General features: G+C 36.9%; 5 protein-coding genes across 11 annotated transcripts; 3 read left to right on the plus strand and 2 right to left on the minus strand.

Moving 5' to 3' along the window:
* Positions 1 to 2,723: 2,723 nt before the first annotated feature.
* LOC659453 (bestrophin-2) lies at positions 2,724 to 8,586 on the plus strand. Of its 3 annotated transcripts, none has more exons than XM_064358894.1 (6): positions 2,724 to 2,835; positions 6,228 to 6,713; positions 6,928 to 7,096; positions 7,146 to 7,966; positions 8,015 to 8,170; positions 8,223 to 8,586. In XM_064358894.1, exons 2-6 carry the CDS (start codon positions 6,304 to 6,306, stop codon positions 8,350 to 8,352), a joined length of 1,686 nt encoding a protein of 561 aa, XP_064214964.1. In that variant the 5' UTR covers positions 2,724 to 2,835; positions 6,228 to 6,303; the 3' UTR covers positions 8,353 to 8,586. The 3 variants fall into 3 exon arrangements, with proteins under 3 accessions (XP_064214964.1, XP_064214965.1, XP_008191800.1); XM_064358895.1 differs by lacking the exon at positions 2,724 to 2,835 and adding an exon at positions 4,445 to 4,556; XM_008193578.3 differs by lacking the exon at positions 2,724 to 2,835 and adding an exon at positions 4,704 to 5,314.
* Oscillin (oscillin) lies at positions 2,996 to 4,360 on the minus strand. Of its 2 annotated transcripts, XM_008193574.3 has the most exons (5): positions 4,220 to 4,360; positions 3,706 to 4,175; positions 3,485 to 3,658; positions 3,266 to 3,369; positions 2,996 to 3,153 (listed from the first exon to the last, which is right to left on the minus strand). In XM_008193574.3, the coding sequence occupies exons 1-4, from the start codon at positions 4,341 to 4,343 to the stop codon at positions 3,298 to 3,300; spliced, it is 840 nt and encodes a 279-aa protein (XP_008191796.1). In that variant the 5' UTR covers positions 4,344 to 4,360; the 3' UTR covers positions 2,996 to 3,153; positions 3,266 to 3,297. The 2 variants fall into 2 exon arrangements, with proteins under 2 accessions (XP_008191796.1, XP_008191798.1); XM_008193576.3 differs by lacking the exon at positions 3,266 to 3,369.
* A 791-nt stretch (positions 8,587 to 9,377) lies between the features above and the next one.
* On the plus strand, positions 9,378 to 11,286 carry LOC659513 (bestrophin-4). 3 transcript variants are annotated; one of them, XM_965814.4, is made up of 5 exons: positions 9,378 to 9,639; positions 9,689 to 9,799; positions 9,839 to 10,010; positions 10,052 to 11,094; positions 11,138 to 11,286. In XM_965814.4, exons 1-5 carry the CDS (start codon positions 9,569 to 9,571, stop codon positions 11,250 to 11,252), a joined length of 1,512 nt encoding a protein of 503 aa, XP_970907.1. In that variant the 5' UTR covers positions 9,378 to 9,568; the 3' UTR covers positions 11,253 to 11,286. The 3 variants fall into 3 exon arrangements, with proteins under 3 accessions (XP_970907.1, XP_064214966.1, XP_008191802.1); XM_064358896.1 differs by having other exon boundaries at positions 9,379 to 9,639; positions 9,676 to 9,799; XM_008193580.2 differs by lacking the exon at positions 9,378 to 9,639 and having other exon boundaries at positions 9,646 to 9,799; positions 9,852 to 10,010.
* Positions 11,277 to 13,199, plus strand: LOC659577 (bestrophin-3). 2 transcript variants are annotated; one of them, XR_010335409.1, is made up of 7 exons: positions 11,277 to 11,411; positions 11,455 to 11,565; positions 11,617 to 11,788; positions 11,836 to 12,038; positions 12,082 to 12,688; positions 12,734 to 12,864; positions 12,908 to 13,128. XR_010335409.1 is itself a non-coding variant. In XM_965869.4 (7 exons), exons 1-7 carry the CDS (start codon positions 11,341 to 11,343, stop codon positions 13,088 to 13,090), a joined length of 1,464 nt encoding a protein of 487 aa, XP_970962.1. In that variant the 5' UTR covers positions 11,277 to 11,340; the 3' UTR covers positions 13,091 to 13,199. The 2 variants fall into 2 exon arrangements, 1 of the variants encoding a protein (XP_970962.1); XM_965869.4 differs by having other exon boundaries at positions 12,748 to 12,864; positions 12,908 to 13,199.
* Atox1 (Antioxidant 1 copper chaperone) lies at positions 13,080 to 13,635 on the minus strand. Its single transcript, XM_008193581.3, has 3 exons — positions 13,489 to 13,635; positions 13,356 to 13,437; positions 13,080 to 13,302 (listed from the first exon to the last, which is right to left on the minus strand). Exons 1-3 carry the CDS (start codon positions 13,495 to 13,497, stop codon positions 13,169 to 13,171), a joined length of 225 nt encoding a protein of 74 aa, XP_008191803.1. The 5' UTR covers positions 13,498 to 13,635; the 3' UTR covers positions 13,080 to 13,168.
* Between the last annotated feature and the right edge of the window lie 61 nt (positions 13,636 to 13,696).

Below are 13,696 nucleotides of genomic sequence, written 5' to 3' on the forward strand. Positions count from 1 at the left end.
AATTATAAAATACAAACACTACAGTTATTCATTCGTTTAAATTCTAATTCGCGTTTAATTTTTGCAAAGTATACAGCAATTGAACACTAATAATAATTACTAATTAATTCGTATTAAGTTGCCATTTACGTGGAAAAGGTCAAGTTAATAGCGAATTATAAAATTACTACATTTTAAAGTGAGCTACAAGACGAATAAACTTCTTTTACAATTTTTTTTCGCAAAACATTGAAGCATCATTTTTTTCAGGTTGTGACTTAATATCTATGAATTCATTAATTTAATTATAAGAAAAATACGAAGAGAAAAAATGAAGCACTAATAAGAAATACTGATAAATAGACTTTAAGTACTCATTTTGTAATAGATAACCTACTACTAGAATTAGTACTTATTTTTGGTTTCATCTAAGGAAATTTCAGAACTAAACCACAATTAATTCACAATCAGAATATTATAACGATAACAGTGAATGTTTCCACTTAAAAATGTACACACACAATTGTGTGGACGTTGGACAATCACGCAAAAATAAATAATATGCTTTTAAGCTATTATTAATTCTCCTGCAAGTTGTAATTATTAGGAAATTACAAAATAATTAAAACAATTTGTTCCGGTTCCGAGCAAATAATTATCGGCTTAATGACTCACGTATTTAGGTACTCGCTCGATTAAAAAAATCGTCCACATCTTAAGAAAATCTCTCGAGAAATCTCTGTTTTGCTCAATTTAATTTAATTTCTGCAAATTACGTCCACATGATGTCAATCAACTGTACTTTGTACTCGAGTTTTTGACTTTCTGCCGTCCTTCAGACAACCAGAACATGAAATAAGATTAATTTTTGCAGATAAAATTATATTTCTAATTAAATTTCCAAGTGGATTAATTTATTGTGGTCTCAATATTATACAATTGTGCCAAATTTAAGAATTGTTTTGACTAAGAACTAACTTGTTTACGAGGAATGCTTCTTTGTTTCCCGTATTATTTAAAAAAAATCGCAAAAACCGAATCTATTTTGTTCGAGTTTATTGTTTTATTTTTAAAGAATTTCTGAGTTAAAAATAAATGTGTCGTTAATTACTATATTTTTGTTTTTAGAGGAATTGGAGTGACATAGATTTTGATATCGTTTTTTGTCAAGATGATTTATAGATTTTTTTGTCTAGTTTCTTAATTAAACAAACAAAGATAATTTTTTGCGTTAAATAAAAATATACAAATATTGCAAAAAAAACTGACAAATTCTCAGCGAAGTGATAAAATCACTACACAATTTCAGTCCAAATTAATGTCTTGATTTAATTTATTTTAAACAAAAACTTTAATTCATCTTATTGAAAGTGAAAGTCCTTGAAAGTGGCAACTATTATTATCAGCTTATCTCGGGGTGGCAACTGGGGCCCAATTAGGAGAACTGGATGCAGTTGCCCCTAATAAGCAATATCTGAGATAATAATTAATAATGAAGCTGTCACCAGCATGACCGAGCAATCTTCTGCAAATGTATTAAAACATCAATCTGCTATGTTTACATTTTTTTCATTAATTATGTAATAATTAATATTTATTTTTTTAGTAACGGATTTCGGAAATTTTTATTACTGATATAATCGGATAATTTTCCTAACATTGCTCCACAAGCTGCAAAAAATTAATATCTCAATTCATTAATTGTGGTTTTTTATTTTATGTAATAATAAGCATTTGCATCAGAAGGCAGGAGCGTATTCTTAAAATTTCTGAGTTTGATTCTACACTTTTTTACAGTTTTTTTTTTGATAATTTGTTAGTGGGTTTAAAATGATTGTTGTCTTAGTTAATTTTGTATTTCTATTCTCGGGATATTTTTACTTATAATGATTGTGGAAAAATATTATCGCCACACATGCAGTTTGGAGTGCCCCTTGACCAGAATCAGATAAAACCGACATTATCTCAAGTAATGATTCACTGATAAGACCATTGTTCTCGCCGTGGACTGCGTACCTTTGCAGACAAAAAAACCCCTAAAAATACCTTAGTACGGTCCTCATTGTTACCGCTGACCATGTATAAACCAGTGACCCTTAATATAATGACGTTATGACCTCCTCAGACCTCTTCGTGACACTTAACTCACATTTTGCATCGATGTTTACGTACAAACGCTATAAATAATCAAAATTTATCGGTTTTTGACGTTTTTATTTCCGTATTTTACATATCAGTATAAAAATATTTAGTTTGTGTCCCAAATTTTCAACACTTTGAGTTATTTTTTTCTAACTGAAACGAGCAATTGCATAACGCGCTTCTTCGGTATTTTTCTGCTAAATGACGCAAATAAGTACATGTGGTCGCTTTAAAAATCAACAATATTTACGTTTATCTAACCTTGGAGATAGCCGATATTATTAGACCTCCCTAGATACGTGTCCTACACTCACCCTGTATACTTATTGTAACAGTTTTTTTATTTTATAATCGTTTGCGCACGAATGTGATATTTGAAGGGTAAAAAATTGATTGACCTTTTTATTGGTACAGTTACTGACGATCGACGTTTGTCAACACTTGCAACAAAAACATTAACACTTTGAGGAAGAGCAGCATTATCGAATTATGTCAGATCGATCTGATGACCTGTGAGAGGAAATTTTCTCACAAATCTTGTGACTTTTAACAGCTATAATTGGTGCAGGATTGACGCATTTCAGCGCAAAACAGTCAACAGGACTGGTTTTAATTAACATTTTGGTGTACACCTGAATATTTCAAGCGATGAAAAATACGCACCTAGTTTTACAAATTTTGATTCAATTTATTATTTATCAACTCATTATGTAGGTAAGTGTTACCTATTAGTATTTTTGGTTGCGAAAAAATTCAAAAATACACCACTGACTCACGAGCCTCTCTAACTATCGAGGGTGCATTTTTGTAATAACTAATAAAAAAATTGGAAAAACTGGGAGAAATTGGATGGGCTTTTAAATGTAAATTAGTATTTTATTTTTAAATTATTTTTATTTTTATTGTTCTTTATTTCGTAAAATAATAGCAAAAACATATGCATTTATTATATAAAATGCAAATGTATTAGTACTAATATAAAATAGCGTTTTATCATCCTTCCACCAGTTGATTATGTACTGTTGACAAGCTCTGGAACAAATTTTTTCATTGGAATAAATTTAATAGTCAACTGTTACGTTAGCTTGGTTTCTTATTTAAATGAAAACATTCAAAATGTTTTAGAATGTGTATAAAAAATTACCTTGAGGCCTCTTATTTAGAGAAAAATCCAAGTTAATGGATTGTCCTCATTTTGTCAAGAGAGACATCCCCTTCAATAAGCTTATGATGCACATTGCTCAGGGCCTGTATTTAAAGACAAATGTTATAAACAACACGTGTGTTAAAAAACAACAATAAACCCGACACCAACTGGCCAATGTTAGTTTAAAAACAGTTTTAGCTTGACCATCGCACGTACCTTAAAGTACTTAACAGTTTTGACTCTCAGTTCTAAAGTAGCGTCCTCATCACAAATCATCAAAGTGTGGGGATGCTGTTGGAAGGCTGAAACCGTCCACATGTGGTTAACCCCCTCTTCAATGGCCTTGTACAACGCGAACGCCTTATGCGTTCCAGTGATCAAAATCATGACCTAAAATCACGGAAATAAAATAGGCAAAAACTTTGGATTTGGACAACTTCTTTCGCATCCATCACAGTCCCAACCCCCACAGTTAGGGCTTGCTTAGGCACTTTGCTGATATCATTGTCGAAGAAGCGCGCGTTGGCCTCTAGTGTGTCCTGAGCTAGAGTCTTAACCCTTGTACGAGACACAAGTGACGACCCTGGCTCATTAAACGCAATGTGGCCATCGGGACCAATTCCCCCAATGAATAATTCCACACCTCCCGCCTCAGTAATCTTTTTCTCATAATTGTTGCACTCCTCGACCAGATCAGGAGCGTTCCCGTCCAGGATGTGCGCATTTTGGGGGTCAATGTCTATGTGTTTGAAAAAGTTGTTCCACATGTAGTAGTGGTAGCTTTCGGGGTGGTCTCGGGGCAAGTTTACGTATTCATCCATGTTGAACGTTTTCACGTATTTGAAAGAGACCTTCCCGGCTTTGTAAAATTCGATCAGCTTCTGGTACATTCCATATGGAGTGCTCCCTAATCATCAGTTAGTCGAGTGGGTTCAGATAAAGGAAAGTTACCTGTAGGTAGTCCTAGAACGAAATAGCGGTCGGGTTCCGGCTTGAAGTCGTTTATTCGCTTCATTACGTATTTGGCGGCCCATTCTGCGACTGAACTCGAAGACTCCAGGATAATTAGCCGCATTTTGGGAACTTATCGGCCACCTACTTTACCGCACGGTTTATCAAATGGTGTAGATGTGGCTGCGTTAAATGACTTCTCTTATCAGTAGTTTATTGAACTAGGATTAAAGTATCTTTTAAATTGGACTCAATTGTATTAGTTTTCACTTTTACTTGGGCGTAGGTTTGAGGTTATGGCGGCTTACAACATTACCGTTTCTCCTTAGTATTTGTGGTAAAGATGTTGTAATTATTTTTAGTGCAAGGAAAGGTCATCAAAAGAGCATTTTTTGTGATTTTGATAATCTTATATTTAAAACAAAAATTTGCGGTTACAAGAAAAACGGAAATTGTGTGGGAAATTTTATTATTTTCCTACATAAGTGCATCTAAATCAACTAAAATAAGTATTAAAATTTATTGAAAAAAAAATAGTTTTTATGTCTTGACAGTAGTTCCAAATTGTCAGATGACAATGTCAAAAGCTAAATTTGAGGTTATTGTCGACAAAATGGGCTTGTTAAAGACGCATAACACAAGCATTAAAATACAAGTGTATAGTGTTGTTACCCTAGATTCATAATGCAATAAAAAATCGATGTCAATTTGAAAATCCGTTTTGAATTTTTTCAAATTGTCAAATCAAAAAAATTGCGCATGCGTGAATCGCCCCTAACCTATCTTTTTTTGTGACAGGTTGAGTTTTTTGTGTGAATTTGAATCTTTTTTTAGAGGTGTTAGGAAGCATGTCAGAGTGAATCATGTTTTTTGTAAATTTTGACAACTCCCTATAGCAAACATCACATGTTTGCATATATCATTTAGTTTGTTGTAATTATTATGTTGTTGGTCAGGTGACAGTCATTATTACTTATTTGTCTGCATTAAATTGCATTCAAATCGATTGATTCGAGTTGCAATCATGACTGTCACATACACAGCCGAAGTGGCAACTTGTCGAGGATTGGGTTGCTTTCTCAAATTATTAAGAAGGTAAATACAGGAGCTATTTTTATCGGATTACTGCTTTTGTGTGCTTTGGCTTTCATGCTGTAATAACTTGATGACATGATCAAAATTTTATAGCACTAACAGTGTTTTTTCTTTACAATTGACCATTATTCCAGCCCATTGGGTTCAGTTAATTCTACTTCAATAATTTGCTGTTTCTTATTAGCATCAAGGATTTCCGCTTCCGTTTTTTTTTTGTAGAAGTGAATTGAGCATTCTGTTAACGCATCAAAAATTACTTGATAATGCAGCTTATTCTGTAATAAAACTGTTATTATAGCAGAAGCCAATAAAATTACTAGATTTTTTATTTAAATGATAAATTTTAACAGCCTTTTAAAAGGTTACACAATCGGCTTTAATAATTTTGAATTTTGAATGTCAGTTATATTGACAATTGAGAAAATGATGAACTTTTAAAATGAGTTTTTTTTAGTTTTCCAGCAACTTTTTATAATATTTTTATTTATTATTTTTTATATATTTATATATATTTTTATTTATTAATTTTATTAGTCATTTAGTTGTTGATCTGAATAACTCTTTATTATACTGTCAACTTAAGATAACATTCCTTTAAAATTTTTTTTTTGTAAAATTGCAAAGTATCGTAATTAACAAATTTTTGTTATCAGGTGACTAACAATGCTAATGTGTCGTTTGTAAGACTTTTTTACACAAAAATACCTTCCTTAATTAATAAAAAAATGTAGCTTTTTGTAGTAACAGAGTTTTTTCTTGTACCATCTGAGTTAATTCATTAAAAAAGGATAAAAGTATACGAGGTTTTAGGTAATTAAAATTTGCATCACTGTTAATTGTTTAAAATTTATTTGGTCAAAATTAAAATAAACTCCATGTAATTGAAAAATACATGCTTGTGTTTGCATTTCAGATGGAAAGGCAGTATTTACAAGCTGGTCTGGCTGGACCTGATCGTTTTCCTATTGGTCTATTACAGCTTCAATTTCATGTACCGCTTTCTGTTAGACGATCAGGGCAAAGAGATTTTCGAAAACGTGGTCCGCTATTGCAAAGAATACAGCAATCTGATCCCGTTGTCTTTTGTGTTGGGTTTCTATGTATCTGTAGTGATGACACGTTGGTGGAACCAATACACCGCCATACCATTCCCTGATCCTTTGGCCGTTTTTGTCAGTGCTACCGTCCACGGACAGGATGAGCGAGGGCGTGTGATGAGACGCACGATCATGCGTTATGTGTGCCTGTGTGTTACCATGATGTTCGCTATGATATCACCACGAGTCAAAAAACGGTTCCCGACTTTGGACCATTTTATAGAAGCCGGACTGCTGCACCAGAGCGAGAAGGACATCATCGCCGACATGAACAAAAAATTCCCCAACTATTCCAAACACTGGTAATTTTTTTAGCTCCGCCAACGTGTTTTTTACTCATTTTTTTGCCTAATTTTTACAAGGCATTTTACGCTTTTAGAGACTCAAAAAACTCATAAAAATTGATTTTTATTAAAGTAGAATAAAAAATCAATTATTTTATTATTATTTATTATTATTTTTTATCAATATTGAAACTTCACGATGTAAAATAAAATTGTACAAATTTAAACGAAGGTTGCCGATAATGTGGGCGGCCAGTATAGTGACAAGGGCGCGCAAAGAGGGCCGTATTCGGGACGATTTTGCCGTCAAAACGATGCTCGACGAGTTGAACAAATTTCGAGGACAGTGCGGACTTTTACTAAGTTACGACATGATAAGTGTGCCTCTAGTCTACACCCAAGTACGTTTCAATAATTTGAAGGAACAGTCGGTACGATTTATCGTTCCAGGTCGTCACTTTGGCCGTTTACAGTTATTTCCTCACGACTTTAATGGGCCAACAGTGGGTCGAGGGAAACGAGTACAAATTCGACTTATATTTCCCCGTTTTTACAACTTTGCAATTTTTTTTCTACGTCGGGTGGCTCAAAGTGGCCGAATCGTTGATCAACCCCTTCGGGGACGACGACGACGACTTCGAAATCAACTGGATGGTGGACCGAAACTTGCAAGTCTCGTATTTAATAGTCGATGAAATGCACCACGACCATCCAGAACTGGTCCGTGATCAGTACTGGGACGAAGTTTTCCCGCAACAACTCCCCTACACGGCGTCCTCGACTCGCGAAAGCCACCCGCTGCCCTCGACGGCCAATATCCAAGTGCACCCGAACGTCGAGTCCGATTTAATCGGTCCTTCTTCCCTGAAAATCGACGAGCTTTCGGGCGATATGATGAACAGTGGAGCGATCACGTTCTCGGCAAAGCCGGGACGTGGTAATTCGCAAACTTCGATGGGTATGGGCAATTCTGTGCCTGACTCGAGGCCCATTTCACGCGCTGGGTCGGTCACTAGCATGTTGAAGCGGTTTTTGAGCAAGGAAGATAAGCCCAAGCCGGAGGAAAGTCAGGAGTTGACGCAAGTCAATGTTAAAAATCCCACGACTTCGAAGAAGTTTGCCACGGAAGTTATCGAAGAGGTGGACGAGCAGACGACGATAACGTCGCAGAAATCAGCCAAAGAAAGCCGACCTAGTGTTCTGGGGGTGTTCGGGCCGCCGCCGCACTCGGAACCCATCAGTGTTCCCAACTCTCTCAACACTCGGACAAGGTAGCATATTTTTCATTCGCTATTTTAAAAAAATTTCAAAACTTTTAGGACCGTTTATGATCCTTTTCCGTTGTCCACGTCTGCCCCCGTGACGCAAGACGACTATAAAGACACCACCGATAATGTCAGTATTGGCAGTTCATCGTCTGAGAAAGACGAATTCAGTGAACTGAAGAAGAAACGAGATGAAGAGAGACTGAACAGGTGGTTATGAATAAGTAAAACGAGTGAATTTTTTCCATCTAATTTTTTTCAGATTAAAAGTTAATCTGTTGAGGTCTATCAGTACGACGCCGAACGAAGACGGCGAAGAGTGCGAAGTTTTGCTAGATAAAGACAGTTCGAAAGAACCACAAAGTCCAAGTTCACCTGCTTCAATAATTTAAATCAGTATTAATTACGGATCTGCGCCTAAGTAACGTTAAGCAAATAAAATGTTAGATAAGTTAACTAAACCAAACTTTTTGATCGATTAAAATGTGATTTTACAAACTGATACGTATTATATTTTGTTAATTAAAGCAAGAGTTTTTCTCAAATACTTACTTTTTAGATGTTAATAGTGATATTAAATAACGCAATGTACAAATACACTCAAAATAAAAGAAACCAAAAGTATATTTCGTGTTTTACGTTCCCTGTTAATCCGAAAACTACTGAAAAATTGTCCCTGTTCCCTTGTCCCCTAAAAAAAAGACAGAAAGAATGAAATTATCTCTAACGCGATCTCTTGAATTTTAAAATCGTTTAAAATTATCTTTCAACAAAGGAAGTATCGTAGCATTTTTTAATGAAGAAATCAAGTCTGCTTCTTTTAGTTTTTGCGTTCAGTTTAAGAAAAAATAATTAAATAATTGCTAAAGAATTCTATGCGTGTGCAAAATCAGGAGTTTAAATTGGAAATTATGTTTCTAAGTACTGACGAACATTAAGCCACTTAGTACAGTCAAAGAATTATTTTATCAAAGCTTTGGACAAAATATTAATTATTAAACGTACTTCAAAATCAATTTTACAAGAACGGTGTTTTTTTTTTAATTTTCGTGTTAGTATAACAAAATTGTTAGCATAATTTTTTGTGTCCCGTCCGTAAACTCACTATTTTTCGTTTTTATCATACACTTCCGCTGAATTACCTGTTATGTCCCGTCCGTAATCATGGAATGGCTGTTTTAATAAAAAGTTAATAAATTACAAAAAAATCCGTGTTTCTCAGAATGTAAAGACTGTGATATTCCTTGTTCTTCCTCTGTACTCCTTATTTTAACTACTACTTATTTACCGCAAAAACGTGATATTGAATTACGAAAATAAATAAAATTAATTAAAAGAATTTTCCCCTGGACTCTATCACAATAACACGAAAAAAGTTTGGAGGTCAGGATGATAATGAACCAAATACAAATCGTTTGAGATTCCAGGTTTCTAGTCAAAATAAGCACTTATTGTTGTACATTCTGTACAATTTTTTGGGTGGTTCCACAAATCGACAAAATCGTTGACAAAACTGTTTGCAATTATTTATTAAGGCCAAGTGTTTTGAATTAGAAAAGGTGATAAGAGTTGATAAGAAAACAGTGATTTAGTAATAGCTAAACAAATATGACTGTTACGTATACGAAAGAAGTTGCAACTTGTCGTGGCTTCTCCTGCTTTCTAAGACTGCTACTAAAGTAAAACCAACGCTGGATTTTCCCCACGTTAATCAGGCGCTTATTTCAGATGGAAGGGCAGTATTTACAAGCTCGTGTACAAAGAACTGCTAGTGTTCTTGTTCATTTACTACTTCTTAAATCTCACGTATAAGTACATCCTGAACAGGACCGGTCGCGAGTAAGTACAATTTCCCCAAACTCGCTTAATCCCTCTCAGTGTTTTTATCCAGATCGTGCACTATTGCAACGCTAGCACTAATTACATCCCCCTGTCTTTCGTTTTGGGTTTCTATGTCTCAATAGTGATGGCACGTTGGTGGGACCAATACCGCTCTATTCCCTTCCCGGACTCCACTGCGGTTTACGTGAGCGCAACAATCCACGGCCAGGTAATTAATAATAAAAAAACCTCCGTAAAACTTGGCCGTAGGACGAACGTGGCCGGGTTATGCGGCGGACAATAATGCGCTACGTTTGCCTCTCCGTCACAATGCTCTTCACCAACATCTCCCCCAAAGTCAAAAAGCGCTTCCCAACGCTTGACCACTTGATGAAAGCCGGTCTGCTTGAGGAAAGCGAGAAGAAAGTGATCCAAGGATTGAACCAAAAGTTCCCTTCGTACTCCAAACACTGGCTGCCTTTAGTCTGGGCTTCCAGCATTGTGACCCGAGCCCGGAAGGAAGGCCGCATTCGGGACGATTTCGCCGTCAAGACAATGCTTGACGAGATCAATGCCTTCCGGGGCAAGTGCGGTATTTTGATCAATTATGACAGGATCAGCATCCCGCTGGTGTACACCCAAGTGGTGACTTTGGCCGTCTACACTTACTTCCTCTCGGCTCTGATGGGGCACCAGTGCGTGGAAGGGCACGGCTACGTGTTCGATAAATACTTCCCGCTGTTCACGCTCCTGCAGTTTTTCTTCTACATGGGGTGGTTGAAAGTCGCGGAGACTCTGATCAATCCGTTCGGTGATGACGACGACGATTTTGAACTGAACTGGATGGTGGACAGAAACTTGCAAATTTCGTATTTGATTGTGGACGAAATGCACCATGAGCACCCGGAACTCATCAAGGACTATTTCTGGGACCAGGTGCTTCCGGAGGAGTTGCCCTACACCCCCGAGACGGAACAGTACCGCGAAATGCACCCGTTACCCTCGACTGCGAATTTAGTGTCCAAGCATGAGGACGATCTTATCGGGGGTTCGTCCTACCGAATTTTCGGTTCGTCTAACACTTTACGCAAGCGATCGAACTCGGTTGTGAGTCTTTTGCGCAAAATTGTGCGAAGTGATAGCACTTCAAACGAGTCGGAGCAGGAGATGTGGGAGAAAATACCGCGGACTAAGCTCGAGGAAGTTATCGAAGAGGTGGACGAGCAACTGACAATTATGTCTTCGCGTGAGAACGATTTGAAGCGGCCCCGAATTCAGGATATTTTCGGACCGACGACGCAACCCCTTGATAGGTTTTTATCCCAGTTTTTGTGGTTTTTTATTTAGGTTTTTTAGTCCCCAGGAGGAATCTCCGTCGTTCGATTCGTTGAAACAGAAGCGTGAAGAAGAGAGATTGCGGAGGTTTAGGCGTAATCTGGCCAACTATCTCGAGCACAAGGAGCCATCGTGACACTTTTGATACTTGAATAAATAAGTTAAATCGATCGGTTTTTAATTTTTATCCTAATCCTTGATAAACGATAAGATTTCTCACAAAAATGACGGTGACTTACACCAGTGAGGTAACAACCTGTCGGGGTATTTCCTGTTTTTTGAAACTTTTACTACGGTAAAAAATGACTTGTTTAAGGGAAAAACTAAAGTTGTTGCAGATGGCGAGGGAGCATCTACAAACTGGTGTGGGTCGACCTGTTCGTGTATTTACTACTCTATTACAGCATTAGTTTGTGTTATCGCTTTATTCCCGACCAGTTATGGCAGCAGTAAGTCGAGATAAGATAATTTAAATCAATTAAAACAACACCAATTACCAGGTATTTCGAAAAAGTTATAAAATACTGCGATACTTATTCAAATCGAATACCGCTGAGCTTCGTCTTGGGGTTCTATGTGAGTCTGGTGATGACGAGATGGTGGAGCCAATATTGCTCCATCCCTTTCCCCGACAATCTGGCAATTATTATAGGGGCCAGCGTGAAGGGACAGGTTTGTGGAAAAAACAGTTAGCATTTCCAGAAAAATCATAATTTAAGAACGAACACGCACGGGTTGTTCGGCGGACGATGGTGCGCTACGTCTGTGCAACTTTCACAATCACTCTGACTATGTTATCACCAAGGGTGAAAAAACGTTTCCCTACGTTGGATCACTTCGTGAGCGCCGGCTTGCTCACCAAGGACGAGGTGAAAATAATGAACGATTTGGACAACGAATTTCCGAGTTATTCAAAATATTGGTAAAAAGTTGGTTGTTGTATTTAATTTGTAACAAAAAATTAGGCTTCCACTGGCTTGGGCCGCCAATGTGGTGACAAGGGCCCGGCATGAGGGCCTCATCCGGGACGACGTTTCCGTCAAAACGATCCTGGAAGAGTTGAATTTGTTTCGGAGCAAATGTGGCGGAATGTTGGACTATGACTGGATTAGCGTCCCACTGGTTTACACCCAAGTGGTCACGCTTGTGGTTTATTGCTACTTTGTTGTTTGCGCCATCGGGCGCCAATACATCACGTCTGATGAAACAAACGGGAATATTGATCTTTATTTTCCGTTTTTCCTGGTTATTGAATTTTTTTTCTACATGGGGTGGTTGAAAGTGGCCGAGGTTTTGATTAATCCCTACGGTGATGACGACGATGATTTTGAAGTGGTGTGGATGGTGGACCGCCACCTTCAAGTGTGCTACTTGCTGGTCGATAAAATACACCAAGAGCATCCGAAATTGATGCGGGACGCTCATTGGGGCGAAACCGCACCGAATTCGCTGCCTTTTACCATAGCGTCGAAGAATTACATGCATGAATATCCTTTCCCGTCCACGATGAACGTCAAAGTGAACAGATCGGCTCAAGATTTGTTACTGCCAGTCGAAGACAGTATTTCACAAGTAATGACTTGACTAGTTGTAATAAATGTGATTTTTGTTACTAAGATTGCATTTAACAGCCTGATGGGGTGAGACGGAGGTCAGGTCCGTATTTGTGGCGACTGGGGGGGCTCCAAATGAAGAAACAAAGTCGCACCAAGAATTTTCCTTTAACGAAAATTATCACTTACGATGATGTAAGTCCTGGTGTTTTTGCTATTGTTAAATATTGATTTTAAGGCCAATAATCAGGTAAATGTTTACGATAGTGATGTTCAATCAGACGAGCCTAAAACCACCGAAACGCCTTGTGAAGAGTTCGAAAACTTGAAACGTAACAGAATTGAAAGCCACAAAAAGAAGATGTTAGAAATTATCCAAATTTGGAAAGGTACCACAGGAGAAAAACACGTTTCAACGTAATAAATTTTATTAAATAATAAACATACAATTCGTTTTAATTTTAATTTTCCCAATAAGCTGCGTTAGAAATGTTTGATTTTATACAGTTTGAATAAATTCAGTCTCTTTTCCGGTTTTTTTAATCACATCCAAGATTTCTTGTGATGACAGTGTTGTTTTCACTTTGACCGTTTGCCCAGGCAAATCAATATTGACATCAACCACTCCTTTATCTAAAGTGTATACTGTCAGCTGGTTGTGATAATAAAAAGGAAAGTTTAGTCACCTTTTAATTTATTAAGCACCCTCTCCACTGCTCCTGAACATCCCTCACAAGTCATTGCGACTTTGTAAACGTGAGTTTGAGGCTACAATAATTATGGGACCAATTTACAAAGCAAAACAAGGAAAGTACTTACGGGAGACATGTTCGTTTTTATTTACTGAAACGATAAGATAAAATTCAAACGATAAAAAAATACCTAAGTGGTGAATGTTGACTGATGATGTTGACAACTGAATCATTTGAACTACCAGTGCCGTAGACGAAAAACGGAATTTCACAAACTTGAAAGAAATAATTAAAACAACAATGTCACAACACGGTTGTATAATAATTTGTTATTG

This window comes from Tribolium castaneum, chromosome 9 (genome assembly GCF_031307605.1).
Source record: "Tribolium castaneum strain GA2 chromosome 9, icTriCast1.1, whole genome shotgun sequence".
Lineage (NCBI taxonomy): Eukaryota > Metazoa > Arthropoda > Insecta > Coleoptera > Tenebrionidae > Tribolium > Tribolium castaneum.